The following is a 20,171-nucleotide window of genomic DNA, read 5'->3' on the forward strand; positions in this document are numbered from 1 at the left end:
AGCCTTGTTCTGGGTTACCTTTCTTCTTCCTGGATATTAATAGCCTTGGAAAGTGCTTTCTGCAGCGTTTCCCGTGCTGTGCCTAAAAATAGCCTTGCTTATACACATGCACGTGCACACACACACATACACACACACACACACACACCATGCCAGGGCCTCCCTCCTCTCTAGGAGAACCTTCAGAGTAAACAGAAGACCTCTCACCCTGCTAAATACTGGCTGTAACAGCAGAGGTCAGGTCCTTCCTCGGCTTCTGGCTAAACTAATAGCCACGCCCACTAACCACACCTGCGGAGTCTGCGCCTGCACAGAATTGCTGCAGAGCTGATGTAAACCAAGATCCAATGCAAGAAACCAGCACGTACTGCAGTGAATGTAATTCATTTCCGTTCTTGCAGGGTTTTGGAAATTTGCCCATCTGCATGGCGAAGACCCACCTCTCTCTCTCTCATGAACCTGACAAAAAGGGGGTGCCAAGGGATTTCATCCTGCCAATCAGTGACGTCCGGGCCAGCATCGGGGCTGGGTTCATTTATCCTTTGGTGGGAACAGTGAGTACCGGGCCTCAAAGCCTTTCCTAGTTCGTGTTGTCGTCATGTCTTAACCACGCTCTGCCAACTTTACAAATCGTACAGCACCGAGGAATTTACAATATTTGCTGTTTTTCTAAGCATTCTTCCACCAATAATAGGGTGCAAACACACCTCTGCCTTCTCGGGCCAGGCCCTTCTATTTTCATATCATATGTTCAGGATCCACGGAGACATAAAGTGAATTTCCTTCTGGGGTCGAGAAGAGAGTGAGTGGCCTCAAAATCAGTCTGCTGAGTCAGCAGCAGTGTGGCCCAGTGACCAACTTCACAAACTGTCCCACGTTGACACAACTCAGACCTACTCTGCTGTCCTCCTGTGGACAAAATGGGACTGACTGATCGCACCAGCCAGGACCCTAACAGGACCCAGGAGGGAGGGGTAATCAGTGTCCTACCCTGTTTCCTTCTTCACCACATCTTGTGTGTCCCTTTGGGATGGCATTATACATGCATCCTCTTCCCAACAAGATATTGGAAAGCAGGAAATATTATAAAATTGTAGAGTGGGGACATTTCACATTCAAATGTAAAAGGAGGCATTTTAGTGTAGTGGCTTTCGGGAGTCACACTATTTTAATTCTTTATCTTTTGGTTTTTCGAGTCAGGGTTTCTCTGTGTAGCCCTGGCTGTCCTGGAACTCACTCTGTAGAGCATGCTGGCCTTGAACTCAGAAATCTGCCTGCCTCTGCCTCCCAAGTGCTGGGATTAAAGGCGTGCGCCACCACTGGCTGGCTCACATTATTTTTTAATAAGTAAAGAACATAGAAAAAGCCAGTAGTGTACACGTTTAATCCCAGTATTGGGGAGGCAGAGGGAGATGGATCCCTGTGAATCTGAGGTCAATCAGTCTGAGTTCCTGCTCTATTTAGTGAGACCTTGGTGTGTGTATGTGTGTGTGTGTGTGTGTGTGTGTGTGTGTATGTGTGTGTGTGTGTGTGTGACAGAGACAGAGAGACCTTGTAACCCTGAGATGATTGGTAGACAGAATTGAGTCTAGTGTGTCAGCTCATTTGAAGGGTTATCAGGACATAGGAAATAAGTCTCTTAGAAACACAGATGAATCCAGGGAGATGGTCCTATGGTAAATCTCCCACCCACCTCCTCTGTGGCCAGGCTCAGCCCAAAGTTGTCCTGCAAAATCGTCGTGGACTCTCCCCACCCCCCAGCCTGCTCCTGGGCCTGGCTCTTTGACTTATAACCGGGAATAGATGAATACGGACTAGCCCTGTAGCAGCAGCAGTTCCAGGGTTTCCTGGAGCAGGCCATCTGTGACATTATCTCAACTCGCAAGTTCCTCCCGTGGCTGCTCTCAGGGACACAGGGAGCGCCCTGCCCGCCCTGTGTTGCAATCCTGAAACAATCTGGCCTGAGGAGTCAGGAAGGATGTGAGGCCTAAGTAAAGGGGGGTCCAGGAAGGCAGGACACTGTCACTTGGAGGCAGTGACAGGCCTGCTCTCCGTGACGGTGCAGGAAGCCGCGTGCAAGCTAGGCAAATTCCCCCAAGGCGGCCAGGATCTCCTAATAAGGGTGGAATTTACTTTCTTTGACTGCACTCTGGGGCCTACCACAGGCTGCCGGAATGCTTCCAACATTCATCATGCCTTCGAGAGACACTGTGGTAACTTCCTGGTGGGGTGACTAAGGAGAAGGGATGGGGGCGTGGCACTGTGGGAACTGACCTTGGCAGGTGGGAAAATTCTAGTAGAATGATTCTATGTTACGCTTAGTCATTCCACATTCAATTGCTATCAGTCATCTGAGAGACTGAGATAGAAGGCCATTTACCTTCCGACTCATCCCCCAACCGCCCCCCTGACGTCACAATCTGAACCATTCTCCATTCTTCAGTAGAATTCATTCATTCAATCATTCATTCATTCATACAGTTATTCTGCAAGTCACTAATAAGTACCTCCAGCATGCATGAGGAAGAACCAGATCCTATACCTCCCTTGTGTATGGTATCTACACCTCTGGTAGATAAATGTCCAGCATGGACAGACCCCTATGGACTTTAGAACACAGGGGCAGGTCCCCTCATGGTATGTCCTGAAGAGAGGCAAATAGCCCTTCTGTACCTCTACTATTGCATTAAGTCTTGAAAACAAAAATTCTAACAGAAGTCACTCTACTCCTGAGTGAACACTGCTCATGTTGACCGGAGTGTATGTTAGCTGCTGAATGCTTTCCTCAACTTCTGTTCTTCGCCTAGCTGTCCTATGTATTTTTGTGGCTGCACTATCACATCTCATTCTGTTTGGTAATTGCTTTAATTGGTGCTGATTAGCAAAATCAATTTCTAATGGTCAGTGTATCACCAGTGTGCAAGCATCTCTGGCCCATTTCACCTCCCCAGACTTTAGAAACTCCTGTTCACCGGCCAGAAGATTTTGCCATGGGGCTTTTATATGTGTTACGGTAGCCAAGTATTTTTTTTAAGAATTATTTATTTTATGTATATGAATGCACCATAGTTGCCTTCAGATACACCAGAAGAGGGCATCAGGTCCCATTACAGATGGTTGTGAGCCACCATGTGGTTCCTGGGAATTGAACTCAAGACCTTTGGAGGAGCAGTCAGTGCTCTTAACCGCTGAGCCATCTCTCCAGCCCCAAGTATTTCTTTCTACAGTAACTTTCTTTGTTCCTATGTAAGTATGCATTCCGGGCAGGCAAGATGGCTCCGTGGATAAAGATGCTTGCTGCCAAGCCTAACAATATGAGTTTAATCCCAGGAATCCATATGGTAGAAGGAGAGACTCTGCTCCTGGAACGTTGTCCTCAGAACGCCACACATGCACGCACACACCCATACACGGAATTAATTATTGTAAAAGAATTTAAGGAACACTCCCGTGTGTCCCTGCTTCTTTGGGATGACATCACATATACATATTCCTCCTGACATATTTCCTGACATATTATTGAAAAGTATGAAATAATCATCAACCAGTACAGCACACACTTCAGATGCCTCTTTTCCTAACAAATAATTTGCCAAATGCACATTTTTTTTTTTTTTTTTTTTTTGCGGTGGAGGCAGGAGTAGATACTTTCTTATAATTTTCCCAACCTCAGATTTTATAAACTATTCCTTGGAGCTGGTGGTTTATATTAGCCAATAAACCCAAGAACCTGTATAACATTTCAGAAAATAATCTCATGCTGAAAGAAAAAATTATATATATATATATCAGATGGTCTCTGTCCTATCACGTTAGTAAAGCTTTTAATTACTTACAAAGCCTGTTTAATCACTTGGCACGAAATATTTACTCTGTAATCCACATATGTGAAGTGATGTTGGAACATAAATTCCTTAGAGAAAGATCCAGAAAGACCACACCAAACTCTTAGCATGAAGCAGCGTATATCACTTTTATACCATGAAAAATATAATAAATGGGGAAATGATAAACCATAAGCGCTTAGAACAATATTTAACTTGGGCCAAACACTTTCAGGAGACTCAGAGAGCATCCCGGCATGTGGGAAGGGATCTGACCCGGGTCTCCGTCTCGCCTCTTTGGGTTGCTGGTGCTGTTCTGCAGGTGGCCTGCTGCATTCATACAATTGGAGGGAGCTGAAGTGGCCCTAAGAGACAGGCTCTCCTGGGTGGTATGACTGGATCTGTTAGGTGTTTTTGCAAAAGGGGGAAAACCAAGAGGTTTCTCCCTGTTAATTAGTCCCTGGCCCTTCTTACATTCGGTGTCGGGGTAGAGAGGGGGGCAAAGGACTTCTTTCTTCTCAAAGAGCTTTCCTAAGCAGTGACACATTTTCAAAACAGCATGGAGAGGCATCCAACCAAGCTTGAATTCTTAGCAGATGTCCATTTGAACTTGGCTTTTTCTGCGACTGTTTTTCTTTGATATCACATCGAGGGTTGCAAGCACAGGGCTCCGAAAGAATTTACAGTGCGAGTTCTTTCTAGGTGGCTTTGTCTGTGGCTGGTTTGTGGGTCCCCAGATACATCCCAGGCTAATCTTCAGTTCACAGTTCTTCTGCCCCGGCCTTCTAAATGCTGCCATTATGTGAGTTACTATGCCTAGACTGAATTCTTCTTTTATTAAGCACTGTAGGGTTTATGACATGCAGACTTTTGTTTGTTTGTTTGTTTGTTTGCTTGCTTGTTTTATGATAATCTTGACTGGAATCTTGGGCTTTAATGATTTTACAGTTCATCCAGAAGAGATTAAGCTATCTACTGGTTGGTATTAATGGGGTAGTTAGCACCGTACAGGGCATTTCTAAGTGCTGTTGGGCATCTGTCTCAAAGACACGTGAGGAAGACTTACACTGAGGCAGGGACATCCGTGACACACAGTCTGACCTTGTGGTTGTCCTTCTGCCTTCTAGTCCATTCCCTCTGCGCCCCTAAGGAGAAGGTATAAAAGAGGATCCTGGGCGCACGCATGCGCACACCGGTTTTTTTTTTCCCCCTCTCCTTGTGGGGAGGAGCCAAGGCTGGACCTACCCCAAAGTGGAAGTCTCAGGAACAAAGGACTAAAAGATCAACTTCAACTGGCTGCGACTTTTGTCTCTCCTAAGTGGCCTGATCTGGCCACACCGCTACCAGGTGCACCCCTGACGTCATTGCCTTAGCTGGCACCCTGAAAGAAGGAAGCTGCCCGAGCCAGTGGGGGAGTCAGTGAAGTCATACCCAGCTGCCGCTGGGTGGAGACTTACTGGACCTGGAGCAAGGGTTGCAGGGCAAACACAGCCAGCCCAGGCCTCACCCTCCAGATGCATTGCCGGTTTGGTTTATTCTTTCTCACGTTCCTGTTGAACTCTCTCTGTTTTCCCTCCTTGCTTCTCAGTACTTACTGAATGTAGAGCTGCCTGCTGGGCTGATTCAGATCAGTGATGAAGTTCTTTCAGCTTGCTGGGGTGCATCCCCACCCACCACCCCCTCCGCTTCCAGGATGCATGGTTAGCCGAGCGCTCTCTAAAATTCCACTGCCAGCGAAGGTGAAGTCATTCAGACCTTGTATATTTCAATCAAAGGGGCGGTTTGTGGCATTTTCCAGAGATTGACTTTTATTTACACAGTGAGAAAAATCAAACTCCCAAAGCTGTGTACAAACCATAGTAAAGCAGTGAGCTCCACCAACCCAGGTTATCCATGGGGAGCTCACACACAAGGTAGGTACTACCTGCAAAATCACCTACACCCATCTCCCCTGCTCTCCTGCAAAATCACCTACACCCGTCTTCCCTGCTCTCCTGCCGGTAGTTCAATGGACAAACTCTTAGCCTGCTTCACAAAAGTCTCAAGAAAACACCTTCCCTTCTCCAGTGCCCCTGGTTCCTGGCATCTATAGCCTGAGTTTGAAATGAAGCGGCTACTGCTCTGGCTTGCTCCCGTGACCTCTAGCCCCTGGCTGAGCCCTTGGCAGTCCCCTCCTCTTCCCTACCCTGCGTGGTTTCCCTTCCCTATCTCAACATCAGAATTTCCTGCTTTCCCTGAGACTCAGCCCTCGCATCGGCTGCTTCCTCTTGCATGGTGTGGAGTACTGACAGGGTGTTCTCTGCCTGTCTCCTTCCGGGGAACTCCCACAAGCCTGGCCAGAAACAAAGGGACCTTCCTGTCCTTTCGGCTTGGTATGTCCCAAGAGAGAGGAAGGTGACTGGTGTCCTCAGTTTCCAAAAACTATTGACCAACAAGAAGAGAAAGCTCTGTGACTCATTGGGCCCTAAGATGATGACTTTCGTCTGGGTCCCATCCCCTTGTTTTAATCTTTTCCTCTCTAGCTGGAAGCCAGTGCAAACCTAGAGTTAATTTAAATGAACGCAGTTCCCCTTGTTACCTGTGTGTGGCGCGTTCCACCAATTAGGAGCAGGAGGGGGAGACAATAGGAGTTCAAAGCCAGCCTGGTGGGTGGGGGAAATGGAGAGGGGAGGGGAGAAGATTCCTCCCTCTGAGTGACATGCTTATCTTCCTGTGATGGGCGGAGCCCAGCCTCTCCCACTGAACTACTCCCAGACCTGAGTTGAGCATTGTTCTTTTGCTTTCTGCATAAGTGGCCACCCTCTGCCCAGCCACAGTCAGCTTTATCGACTTCTTGCTTTCTCTAGCGATTGACTTGATCTGATTCTGTTCTCTCCCACCTCCACGCGTGGCCCTCCTTGTTTTCATTTCCCAGGGTTTTGGGTTTGGATTCCGGGCCTAGGAATGTTAGCAAAAATACACCCTGGTTCATGACAGACGCCCATCAAGTCATCTTGTGCTTCCGGGGTCTGTCATAGTCTGTGTCTCTTTATCACACTTCCTTACCCATGGGCTTTGCCAAGAAGCCTATATTCTGAAGGGGGAGAGCGGAGTGATAGTTATGCAAATGAAATTAAATTAAAGCCGAAAAGCCAATGTTGCAAAAAAATAATAGGCCACCCTCAAAGTCTGTCGGAGGGCTCAGTGGGAAGAACGAAAGAGGAAGAAAAGATAAACTTGTAAGAAAATATCCTTCTGTAAAACTCAGACGGCAGTTAGCAGAGAAATTTAACTGATTGAATCTGGAATTCATAGCCGTTTACAAGCTGACTGAGTATGTGTCTGTTAAATTAGCCAGCCTCGAATAGTATGTTAATGGGAAACGCACTAGACTGCTCTTGAGAGAATTGGTATTGCTGCCTTCAGAGATGACTTAAGCTTCTGTGGATTTTGGTGTCCACAAGTAGGGATACCATAGTAAGGTTCCCGTCTCCTGCAGATACCATGGGGTGCCTATAGTTTGTACTGTACCATGCCCACCAAATTAGAACCCTGAGCATTATAGCTTTCTGTATGTAATTTGTGGCAACACCTTGCATTCCTTATTTCAGACTTTTTTTACTGTCACCCTGTATGTGTGTTCATTGTGTGTTATGTTGCAGTGAGTGTGTGTGATATGTGCTCGTGAGTATCTGCAGACCTCACTGGCTGGGAAGCTGTTTCCGTCAAGGTTGGCTGACTATTACATTCTCAAACTCCTCCCCCCGCCCCATCTCACACACACAATCAATGCTAGATGATGTGTTTATAAAAAGATAAAGGGAGGGGGGATATGTTTTGTCATGGTGTGTGGTGAGGTATCAGGGAAGGAGGTGTCTTGGCAGGCCCATGGTGAGGCATCCCCTCCCCCTGAGGGACCAGCCACACAACAGTATAGCATAGAATAGAGTTTATTCAGGGCATGGGGAGGGGAATCAAGAGAGTAGTAGAGGCAGAGAAAGGCAGAGAGAGGGAGAGAGTAGAGAAGTAGGGGCTAGATGTGAGCATGTGGGGGGGGGGGAAGGGGATGGGGAGAGAACTGGAGCAAGAAGGCAAGACAGAGAGGAGGGGCCAGCATCCCCTGTTGTTGTGAGTCAGGCACACCTGGCTGTTGCCAGGTAACTGTGGGGCGGAGCTTAGACAGAATGCTAACGCTAGAGACAGCAAGCAGCAAATGTCTGACTCTCACAGATATGCCTGGGATTCTAACTCAGAGCTGCTGATTCGGATCAGAAGCCTCTAAAGTTGTCTCAGACTATATTAACATCAAGAAGCAGAGCTGTCAATGCAGAAGAAATTTCTTCTGGTTGAGGCCCTTCTAGTTTGTCTACTCTGTACAGATAGTCCCATACATTGTAATTCCCCATTCTCAACTCTGGCTGTGATGGAGGCTAGCCCAAAGCCACTGGAGCCCTTAACCTGGTTTTCCATCAACTCTACTTTCTGTCTCTTGTATGGTTAGAGAGATTCCGAAGGCTGAGAGATAGCAACATCAAAGCTGTAAAGTCACCGTGGGAGGTGACAAGACCTCTTCTCTGCCTGTGTTTATAAAAAGCAGTGCATGTTTCTTCCACATTGCTCATCTTAAGACACAGGTTTTACATGCCATCCCAAGCAGGGGAGTCTAAAGGCCAACCTGAACTACATTGTGATACCCCATCTCCAAAAAACAAGGGACAAGTTCTAGTTGTGACCTGATTTTTAGTGTGTCTTCTACAAGGATTCACCCACCCAGTCCTCTTTATTGAAGTTGGTCAGCATAGCTCCCAAGATCATGAAGGTCATTGGTCCTTCCCAAGTTACTAAGTGCCTTTCACACAAATAAAAGTCATTACACTGGCGGTTATAAGTTCTTCACTATTTAGCGTCATCGTAACTGATTTTCCCCCCCAAAACAAAGCTGTTTGACAGCTGGAGTCTGTTTTCATTTTGATGTTTGTCATAAGGAGTGGAATGTGCTTCTGTTTAAGTTGGATACATTTTGGCTGGGAGAGAGAAGAGAAACAACACCCCACACAGTGAAGGGGATCCCTTTCAGCTTTTATAGAAAATCCTGGTTTTCTCTTAAGGCATAAGCTGGAAGCTGTGTCTTTGGGGTCAGAAGGATTTGAGGAGAAGAAAAAAAATCCATTGCTGAAACCATGTTGCTAGAAAAAGAGATTTTTTGTTGCAGGAAGATAAAGGTAGCTTTTCCAACCAGAACTTCAGAGTTCTCTTCTCCTTGGGCAGTAAGTAGTTAATGGCACATCACAACCACGGTGGGGAATGTCGGCAGCACTTTTTGGAAAATATGCCCATAAATCCTCCCCCAGAACCTCTGAGATCACAGATCCGAGCCGAAGACAGTGATGGAGGAGTAGTGCGGTTCACGTGAAGTGCACTGGTCCGCTTCAGGGAGCTGGGACAGCCAGCTCCCCGTCCTCCCTTCCCCCACCCCCAGCATCGTATCCAGCCTCAGCTCCCCACACAGTTCCCCTCAGCAGAGACTCTGCCTGCTACAGTTCAGTGAATCCTGAGGTCTCCCATGGAAGTGAGCTTGCTGACTTGCTGGCTTTGTATCCTTTTTTATTTAGTTTAGTATGTGTTGATGGGTAGGACACACGTGTACTACAGCACCACGTGGAAGCCGAAGCCCGACTTTAGAGAGCCAGTTCTAGCCTGCCTTCCACCTTCGGTTCTGGGGGCACAATTCGGTTCATCAAGCTTGGGGACAAACACTGCACTATGTCACCAGCTCCCCTAGATCTTTACTGAGCCCACAAATGATCTCTTTCTGGCTCCAAAAGAATCCTTTTGCCGGGTGGTGGTGGAGCACACCTGTAATCCCAGCACTCTGGGAGGCAGAGGCAGGCGGATTTCTGAGTTCGAGGCCAGCCTGGTCTACAGAGTGAGTTCCAGGACAGCCAGGGCTACACAGAGACACCCTGTCTCGAAAAAACCAAATCCAAAAAAAACAAAAAAAAAATTTTTTTTTAAAAAGCTTCTTTTTTAAACAAATATAATATATAACTTTTTTAGATAGTTCTCGCCAGAAATTATTGTTTTTAAGTATATCTTATGATTCCATGTCTAAAGTATGTTATGACTTAGAAATGTAATTTATACATAGGGAGCTAGGGATGAGGTTTTATGGCATAACCTATATAGACTATAAGAATGCACACAAGGGCCAGGTGCGGTGGTACACGCCTTTAATCTCAGTACTCAGAAGTAGAGGCAGGCCTGATCTACATAGCACATTATGGGCTAGCCAGAGCTACACAGTGAGGCTCTGTCTTTCAAAGAAAAAGAAAAAAAAAAAAAAGGAAGTGGGCTGGAAAGATGGTTCAGCAGTTGGAGGCACAGGCTGCTCTTCCAGAGGTCCTGAGTTCAACTCCCAGCAACTACATGGTGGCTCCTGACCATCTTTTTTTTTTTTTTTTTTTTTTAATAAAGATTTATTTATTATTATATGTAAGTACACTGTAGCTGTCTTCAGATACCCCAGAAGAGGGCATCAGGTCTCCTTATGGATGGTTGTGAGCCACCATGTGGTTGCTGGGTTTTGAACTCAGGACCTTCGGAAAAGCAGTCAGTGCTCTTAACCGCTGAGCCATCTCTCCAGCCCCTCCTGACCATCTTATAATGGGATCTGATGACTGTTTTCTGGCCCATAGGTGTACATGCAGGTAGAGTATGTATGCATATACAATAAATAAAATAAATCTTTAAAATAAAAGGCAATGAATGCACAGAATAATAGCTCAGTAGCATTTGCCTAGCACCAAAGAGACTCGTCTCTTCAACACGTCCAGGGGAAGGACATAGAAAGGGCAAGGGAAATAAAGGGATGCTTAAACCAATCGTGATCAAAACGCAAAGTCAGAGCTAATGTTTATTGAGCACTTGCAAGTGCCAGGCAGTGTTCAGAGCCGTTTGTGTCTGCTGACTCTTTTGCTGTTCCCAGTGTCCTTCCGGAAGAGTCACATCTCTGCTCCTGTTCTGAAAGCGCAGTGGACTTGAGTCTCTTGCCCAGCCGTAGATGGCAAGTGGCAGGCGGGTCAGGCTCCCTCGATGACTTTCCGTCTTAGAAAATGTCCCCACGTTTCTGCTGGGCATGTGGCCCTATTTTCTGTGAGTTAGTCAAATTAAACTTTGCTTCTGCCAACCAGTCAGAAAGGCCAACTTCAAACTATTTGTCCATTATGTGGGCAGATGATGTCCAAAACTTCTGTGCGTGGTGCCCAATATTTCCATACTAATTAGTGAAATGGGCACAGTGGGTAAAAGAGCTTACACCAGCCTGAAACTAGTCCTGAGTTTGACTTCTGGACTCCTCAATAGGAAAGAAGTGATTCCTGAAGGCTGTCCTTTGACCTCTACAGAGTCAAATGCCTTTAGAGGTCTGGGGAGATGGCTCAGTCAGCCAACTCCTTACCAGGCAAGCTGGAAGACCTGAGTTCAAACCTCGGGAAGTTACGTAATAAAGAGAGCACGCTCACTCTAACCCCAGCACTGAGGGCTCAACAGATGTCAGCCTTGCCAAACCCATGAGTTCCACATTCAGTGAGAGACATTATCTCAAAACAAGGTCACCACCTTATAAGCAACTGACAAGGACACTCAGTACCGCTCTCTAGCTCGACACATGTACCACAGATAGTCACCCAAATAAATTTCACTATTAGCGAAGCTTTCTCGAGCTCTTTGTTGAAACCCCACCCACTTCTGGGACTGAATTTTTTTGTTTTGTTTTGTTTTGTTGTTTTTTTTGGATTTGGTTTTTTCAAGACAGGGTTTCTCTATATGGCCCTGGCTGTCCTGGAACTCACTCTGTAGACCAGGCTGGCCTCGAACTCAGACAGCCACCTGCCTCTGCCTCCCAGAGTGCTACGTTTACAGGCGTGCGCCACCACCGCCCAGCCTGGGACTGAAACCTTAAAAAAAAAAAAAAAAAAAACCAAGGGGCAACATACAAATGGTACCAGCACTTCCAGATGCTTCCAAAGAGACAGATTCTCCTCACCAAGAAAAACATCCATACATACACAGTGAGGTGGCACTCTGTCCTGCCTTCTCTCTCCACAGTAAATTAAAACACGCCAGGGAACTGTCACACTATGAGGACAGCTGGACAGAGAATGGTAATTTCGCTGCGTGCCACGCACAGCCTGTGGCATATTTATCATGGCCTGAGGTGAAACCTCTTGTCTCAGTTCATTTCCATATGTAATAAGAGCAGTCGCCCATATTGATTGAATAAAATAAATAGCTTTTTGCTGCCAAGGAATAAGAGTGGGGAAGGAGGGCTGGAGAGATGGATGGCTCAGCGGTTAAGAGCACTGACTGCTCTTCCAGAGGTCCTGAGTTCGATTCCCAGCAACCACATGGTGACTCACAACCATCTGTAATGGGATGCAAAGAGATGCCCTCTTCTGATGTGTCTGAAGATAACTACAGTGTACCCATGCACATATAAATAATTCTTTGAAAAAAGGATGGGGAAGAACCATGGCAGAACCCAGCATGGGTGGCACCAGAACTTATAACAGAGCAGCCCGTGAGGACACCAATGGCTTGTATTTTGCATGGCCTGCACTCTTGGTCTTCCAAAAGTTTCCGGTATGTGTCATAGAAACATGATTCATTTCACTTTAGAGATGCCTGCGGGTGACAGCCAACTAAAATCGTTATTTCCGTTACAAATTTGCACAGTTTTCTGCAGGCTGGATGATATTCTGCCTGCCTGCAGAGTCTCATGGGTCCCGCAGGATATCATGAAAATAATTATTTATGGGCGTACGTATAATTTGCCCTTGTGAGGAAGGAGAGACATGACTCGGGTGTGCCCTTAACCCATGCCCTTAGTTCCCCAACCCCTTGCCACACCCGTAGTAAGGCCATGACTTCCCTTGTTGGAGGACACCTGTCCCCACCTCGATATCTTGACCTGCAACAGACCAGTAAATCCCTACAGGTCTCCCAAGATGTGTGTGTGTGTGTGTGTGTGTGTGTGTGTGTGTGTGTGTTTCCTGTATATTTTTCCTAAGCCACCATTTCCTGATGCCCAAATTATTATTTTCTCTAGTGGTAAGCACATTGTGAGACTCAAGGCAATAGGATACCTAGGATTATCATCCGCTTCTATATAGCTGGTACCTTATCTCTGGGTACACTGATGCCCTTCTGCTTCTGTTTTAGGTTTCTGTAATTCTGAACTAGATATAATTGGTACTATTATAAAATCAACCTAGGAACATTGGTGGGTGCTGGGGTTTTGTTGTTGCTGCTGCTTTTCATGACAGTTGACAGCCTCTAGAGACAGAAAAGCCTAGAGTTTTGCGCTTCCGTTTTGTTGAGTAAATTTCACTACTGAATACTCTCGGTACTGGGATGCTGTTGCTACCCGGGGCCACCGGGTGATTGGCATGTCCCAGGGCACTTTCTGGAGCATGCGCACTGCTGTATACTGTACCGTTCCCTCGAGGCAGCTGCGCACTGCGCCTGTGAGCACGCCCAGCTCCCTTTTGGCACAGTGAGGAAGGACGCTTCCTCGGGATGTTGCATAATCCGCTGGGGAGTCAATGCTTTCAATGGATTTTTTTGGCTTTATTGAGTTCCAGACTGAAGCCTTTCCTGTGTTGCAAAGGAAAGTTCTCTAGTCTCCCAAGGAAGGACGTCGGAGTTCAGCACGGGGCAAAGCAGGCCACAGTTGGCAGGGAGATGCCTCCGGGGCGAGGCAGAACAGCATTCAAAGTGTCTCCTTGGCATGGAATATGCACCTCAGAGGGAACACTGGAGATTTTGGTTATCACCAAAAGTTTAGGGACCCTGTCCTGAGGCACGTGGAACCATTCATTAAGCCAGTCTAGCTTAGTGGCCTCACCCCATTGCACACAAAATGCCAGAGGAGGTCTGATTCACTTGGTCAGCATATAGAGAGGAATGTTGGGTCCAAGGCCAAGAGAAAAACAACCACAAAGGCCTGGACCTTGCCCTTGAGGAATGAATGAACAAGCTAGTGAGAGACACAAGCTGTGTATGGAGATCACTGAGAGCCGGGGCTTAGAGCAGGGTGAGGCCGATGGGCTCCAGGAGCCTGCAGAGTTGCTGTCCCCGAGAGCCAAGGAGAGCTTAACAAGGTGATACGAGACAAAGAAGCAGAAGATACAAACCTTCGAGGCCTGAAACAGCATTGCTAATGTCCTTTAACATAGCAAGCCTGTATAAACTTACAAGAGTTACAGTGTGTCATGACACTGGGCAGGAAGGCATGACCCAGGTCACTTGGAATTGAGTGTCAAGCCTAGAAATTAGAGTTTATTTTGCAGAGCCTGAGAATCTTAAGTGGCGAAATATAATTATGTTCACATTTTTAGAAGGATCCCTTCAGGCGGCAAGATGGATGGAACAGAGGGAGACAGAGTTAATCTTGTTAACATGGTAATGGGGCGTGGAGGGAAGGGGTGGCACACACCTTTAATCCCAGCACTGGGGAGGTAGAGGCAGGCGGATCTCTGTGAATTAGAGACCAGCCTCAGCTACAAAGCAAGTTACAAGACAGCCAGGAATGTTACACAGAAACTCTGTCTCAAAAAAAACAACAAACAAAAAGATGGTAACAATTACAAAGACTACATAAGGTTAAGTGAGCTAGAGACAGAAAATCAGGTAGGAAGTTTGGGAACATAAGGTTAAGTGAGCTAGAGACAGAAAATCAGGTAGGAAGTTTGGGAGGTCCAGTGATTAGAAAAAAGGAAAAGGACTTCTCCGTGTCCTCTGACATGTTCTACTGATGACAGAGTTATCGTTACCCCTAGAGTTGCAGTAAAGTGGGTAGAACCACTTTAGAGGAAAGGTAATTCTTTGGGGAATCCCCAGGGTAGTTTACAGACACAGTTGTTCCTTTAGGAAGACTTAAAAAGTCAGCAGGCAGCCATACCGTGGTTTATTGCGGCAGGGGAATACAAAACCAACTGGAAGGACCCATCCCACAGGTTAATCTAGAAAGGAAACCAGGCAAGCTCGGTTCCCTCTCCACCTGGAGTCTAGCAATGAGTTACAACAGTACCTGAAATATGAGATCAAGGACGCTTATTAGAGACTCTGAGGTCTTTACTCTTTCCTGGTCCTTGAATACAAATAGTTGAGGACAAAGGCTTTGAGACACCCATCTTTTCTTCCTAGTGGCTAACTGGTACCTGAAAACATTAAAAAAGTGTTGGCCAGGCAACAAGAAAAAAAGAGTGAGCTTAGTTATCTTTAAAAAAAAAAAGTTTAGACAGAGTGATCTAGTTTCCCTACCTAGGGAATAATGGGTGCCCTGCCCTCACCCACATCCCCAACATCATCTTTGCGGGTGTTGTTTCATGAGGGTCATATTCTCCCATCTGTTACATTATCCTGGTCCTGCACAGGGATGAATTTCTGGTGTTTTGTTTTGTTTTTAAATCATGTTGAGGGAAGCAGAATTACAAGTTCAAGTGCAGACACAGAGACACCTTGTATCGGGTTTAAGGTTTAATGGTGAGATCTGTTATCCACCTGGGGTTCTGGAGATAGAAGTATCTCAAGCATTAAAACCAAGGTTATGTACGCTAGCCACGGTGATCCACTCCGATGCTAGCATTCAGGAGCCTCTGGCAGGAGGAGTCTAGCAACAGTCTCTCCCAAACCAGTCCCAGAGAAAGTCCACCTCCATACCTATCTCTTTTTCAGGCTGTTGTGTTAGAGATGGTATAAAAGGAAAAATCTTAATCTCTGCCACGTGGCTTACACCGTTTCATATTTCAAAGAGCCTTCTCCTTAGGCTTTTCACAATAGAGCTGGTCACATCCAGGCTCCCACCTGGAAGGAATTTCTACGCAGCCTTTGAAGTCAACCATTCATGTTCAATCAACCTGGTTGTCAAAGGACAGTAGAGAAGTAAGCTCACTCTTTTTTCCTTTTGTTGTCTGGTCCAACACTTTTTTTTTTTAATGTTTCCAGCCACTAGGAAGAAAAGATGGGTGTCGCAAAGTCTTTGCCCTCAACTATTTGTACCCAAGGACCAGGAAAGGGATGCATGATGCATCTCAGGAGTGGGTTGAGAGCAGAAACGGGTTGAGTGGCCCTTTGATGCAAAGTGGAGAGAGATCAAATAAAAGCCCATGATTTTTTGCATCAAACTCAGTAAAGGATACGGTAGAACTTGAAAACTGAAACCTCGGTCCGTAAGGGGCTTGCTGTGTGCAAGTATGAGTCCAAGTAAAAAGCAGGTGTGACAGCACACCCTTGTAATCCTAGCATTAGGAGGCACACACAGATAGATCCCTGGGGCTTGCCAGCTTATATGATGACTTACAGGCAAATAAGAGACCCTGTGCCCCCTCTCCCCAAAAAAGGTTGGTGGCATCCTGAGAAAATACACCCAAGTTTAACTTGTGACCTCCACATGAGTATGTGTACACACACACATACACACACACATACACACACGCACTCACAGTCTGAAAAGGGAAATCACTATTTGTTTATTTAGTTTTGAATTTCATTCTGGGTGGCTTTGACTGGGATGGAAGGCTTAGAAAGCCCTATAACTGTTGTTCTTTAAGATGTCAATCTCACCTAAGCCATGGAATATAGTTCTGGCTTTGGTCTCAGGAGTTAATACTGGGACTTAAAGTGACCTTGTAAGCTAGATGCAGTGGTGTACACCTATCTCTCAGCCACTCGGGAGACAGGAGTTCTAGGACAAGCCTGGGCAATAGTGTCAAACTGGACTAAGTGTGCCCCTATTTGCACTTAATTGCTTTTGTGTGTGTGTGTGTGTGAGAGAGAGAGAGAGAGAGAGAGAGAGAGAGAGAGAGAGAGAGAGAGAGCACTTTCATATCCCAACCTTAGTGATGGTGGGTAACACCTTGCATTATTCTAAGTGTCTCAGGGGACAGCGTGAAAAATGTTTCAAATCAAACGTGATAGTAGAAAAGAAGTTTTCAGACAAACTGCAGGTCTTCTGTATAGTCTCAAAGTGTATGTTTTAATATAATATATAAGAATTCTCCCTTTGGGCCTTTATTCCTCTCTCCCGGTTTCCTTCACACATCACCCGCAGCCTTTGTTCTCGTAGCCTTCAGACGTGATTAATTGACGCCGTGCAGCCTAGCATTGGGAAAAGCCTGAAATTTTGTAAGATGATTCATCTCACTAAATGCCCATCTTTCTTTTCAACTTCGCTGACAAACAGGGCTTATGCAGATGTAGGGGCGATTTGTTTATTTCCCTGTTTAAATTTGTGGGTCTTTAGCATAACATGTTTCCTTTCCGTGAGGCTAGCCAAAAATAATATTGACAAACCCATGAAGGCTTCCATCTGATACTGTTGTAATCTTATGCAAATGTATTTAGACAGTTAAGTGAATAGAATAATTAAACATCCAAACGTCGAGGACTCGAGTGGAGGTGGGGGATGGGAGGCAGCACCAGCTGTCCCTGCGTCTTCTTGTTGGAATACAATGAAGCGTTTGAAAAATACACCTTTAAAACTAAAGGTCTGGGTTGCATCTGGTTGGTTTATTATTGTTGTTTTGCTTATCTTGATTTCGCTGCTGTTTTCAGACTTAAACAGAGTGCACTGTAGTGATAGGAAATGACTGTCATTTTAGGGGACATATTTTCCTGCACATGCCATCGGAAACTTAAAAGACCCCTGTCCTGATGCTTCCGCTGGGACCAGGCCACTCCTGGATGAACTCACTCGAGAGGGAGAGGCTCTCAAAACACAACACTGAATTGTTTGTCTTAAAAAAAAAAAAATAATCTGCTGCTTTAAAGTCTCCAGAAAAATCCAAGAATGAGAAGAGTCTAATACTTGGCAGAAACAGTCCAGTTGCGCTCGTGTCCCGAAGCTCTCTCTCTCTCTCTCTCTCTCTGCCTTCTCTAACAAAGCTGGCTCCCAAAGAAATTCACATCGTATGTGATAAATTTGAAACGTTCCCTCTATGACATCTTTTAAATTCCTGAGAAATATCCAACTTGGAGAAGGAAGCTTTTCTTTTTCCAATTTAGCAAAGATTGGTTTAAGACTCACTATTATTCCCTCCTCCCCCCAAAAAAAATTTTTTTGTTTTGTTTTTTAATATTAATACAGCTGGTTGCCTATTCCTTATCAAGGCAGTAAATGTCTGCTCACTTTGTGGCTTTGTGATGTCATTTTCAGGGGAGCAGGTAATGTTGCCTGGGCTGTCTTTTCCGGTCTGGTAGGAGCAGGGCATAGCCCTGCCCTCTGGCCCCACGCTGCCCCGCTGCCCCCCTGATTCCTTGTTGGCCCGCTTCATCCAGTACTGCCCCTCCTCCAGTGGGGGATGGAGCTGTTTCCTGCCGGGGGAGGGCTTAAACTAGACCTGTTTGTCAGAACTCTCCTGTAGTTTCAATGAACAGAAATTCAGACTTGGACAAAGAGTTGGACAAATTGGCCCACAGAATAGTGAAGTTCTGCAGTTGATCCGATCTTAGCCACTGCTGTAGGCAGACTGGTGGCTTCTGCCCTTTTCCTCAAAGTGGCTCTGCCCACTCCACCCCCTGTGCCTGTCCCTCAGCTAAGACTCACCATCTCTGGGAGAGGGACCTCTCCTCTACCATTGCAAACTGACTGACACTCAGCATCCCTCAGTGGCCCTGTTTGTCAGGCCAGCCTGGCATCATGGCCATGACCCCCTTGTCAAGGATCCCCCTGTGCCGGATAGAATGGTCTCCAGACTCACAGGACATCAGGAAGTATTGACAACATCAGTATTGACAACATCAGTATTGACATCAGGCGGTATCAGACAACAGAAATGACTATTGTTACTCATCTAGACTGTAGAATTAAATCCGAGATTTCCCACTATCAAAGACTAATGTTTACTTGGTTGGGGGCAGAGTGGTTGGAATGCACTAGATAAAAAAATTATTCGGCACATAATGTATGACAGCAGATCTAATTTTTTTCTTCGAACACAAGTTGCAGACATCAACAGAAAGCCTAAGACAGGGAGGGGCTTCTCTGACCTTAGCTGATGCTGGTATGCACACGAACTTCCTGCCCTTCCTTCCTACCATTGTCCCTCTTGTTGCTTTCTTTCTTTTTTGTTTTTTTTTTTTAAGATTTATTATTATAAGTGAGTACACTGTAGCTGTCTTCAGACACACCAGAGGAGGGCGTCAGATCTCCATTATGCATGGTTGTGAGCCACCATGTGGTTTCTGGGATTTGAACTCAGGACCTTCGGAAGAGCAGTGATTAAGTGCTCCATCTCTCCAGCCCCTGCCCCTGTTGTTTCTTGCTCAACACATTCAAGCAGTGTAGGTAGATCAGTGTACTCCATTTTAGTGTTAAAAAAAACTAGGAAAGCAAATTCTGTTCGTTTGGCCAGTTAAAAAAGCTGGCCATAAACTACTCCGCCATTTTGAAATCTGTGTAGCAGACAGCTTTATACACGGGTGCAGTTTCTGTCCCTGCTCCTTCTCACTCCCAGCGCTTTCTCTTGCCCATTGTCCAGGTCCACTGAGCCTCTATGGCCTTCTGTTCCTCCTCTGGTTTTCCTGTCTGCTTTCTGTTTGTTTCAGTGTGTGGATGGGCGCACGCGCATGTGTGTGTGTGTATGTGTGTGTGCGAGTGCACTTGTAGGCAGGCTGTGCTTGAGTGAGCGTGTGGGGGGCAGTGGGCGTGCACGCAGACGTTTTGTTCACTTTAATTCAGGTTGCTTGTGTGAACATTGTTAGGGACGTATTTATTGGAGCATGGACAACTTAACAGTAGTGACATCATTAGAACCAATCACATTTAAACACACACACCCTTTTCTCTACTCTCTCCCCTCCCCTTTGTGTTTGTTTGTGTTTTTAGCTTTAAATATCTTTTAACTTTCTATGTAGACTACACTGGCCTCAAACTCAGCAGAGATCTGCCTGCCTCTGTCTCTGCTGAGAGCTGGGATTAGAGGCATGCCACACCACACTCAGCAACATTTTATCATTTTTATAAGTAGTAGATGCCACATTTTCAGTCTGGAAAAAAAACATCAGAAAGAAATAATGAGGTATGGTGTCAAGCAGTGTGGTCCAGGCACCCAGGAGGCAGAGGCGGGACGATCAGGAATTCCAGATCATCCTCCTTTACAAGAATCAACTGTAGTACCTGGAAGTGTGCTGGTAAAGGAAAGCCCTTGCATTTGAAATTTTACATGTATTTATCTATTGAGTGTAGGGGGGGGCACATGCTTGTCAAGGCATATAGTGAGATTGAGGCTGACTTGGGATACCTGAGATTTCATCTCAAAGAAAAATAAAAATAAAAATAAAAATGTTTCAATGCCTGCTGGGTAATTC

At 46.0% G+C, this 20,171-nt stretch overlaps 1 protein-coding gene across 1 annotated transcript in view; it reads left to right on the forward strand.

The window, feature by feature from the left end:
* Nucleotides 1–20,171, forward strand: part of Mthfd1l (methylenetetrahydrofolate dehydrogenase (NADP+ dependent) 1 like) — a 178,738-nt gene that overhangs the window by 131,348 nt on the left and 27,219 nt on the right. Inside the window, exon 26 of the mRNA XM_052169342.1 lies at nt 402–554. Coding sequence (XP_052025302.1) covers nt 402–554 — 153 coding nt within the window. The remainder of the gene's footprint in view (nt 1–401; nt 555–20,171) is intronic.

Source organism: Apodemus sylvaticus, chromosome 23, assembly GCF_947179515.1.
Source record: "Apodemus sylvaticus chromosome 23, mApoSyl1.1, whole genome shotgun sequence".
In the NCBI taxonomy this organism is placed as follows: Eukaryota; Metazoa; Chordata; class Mammalia; order Rodentia; family Muridae; genus Apodemus; species Apodemus sylvaticus.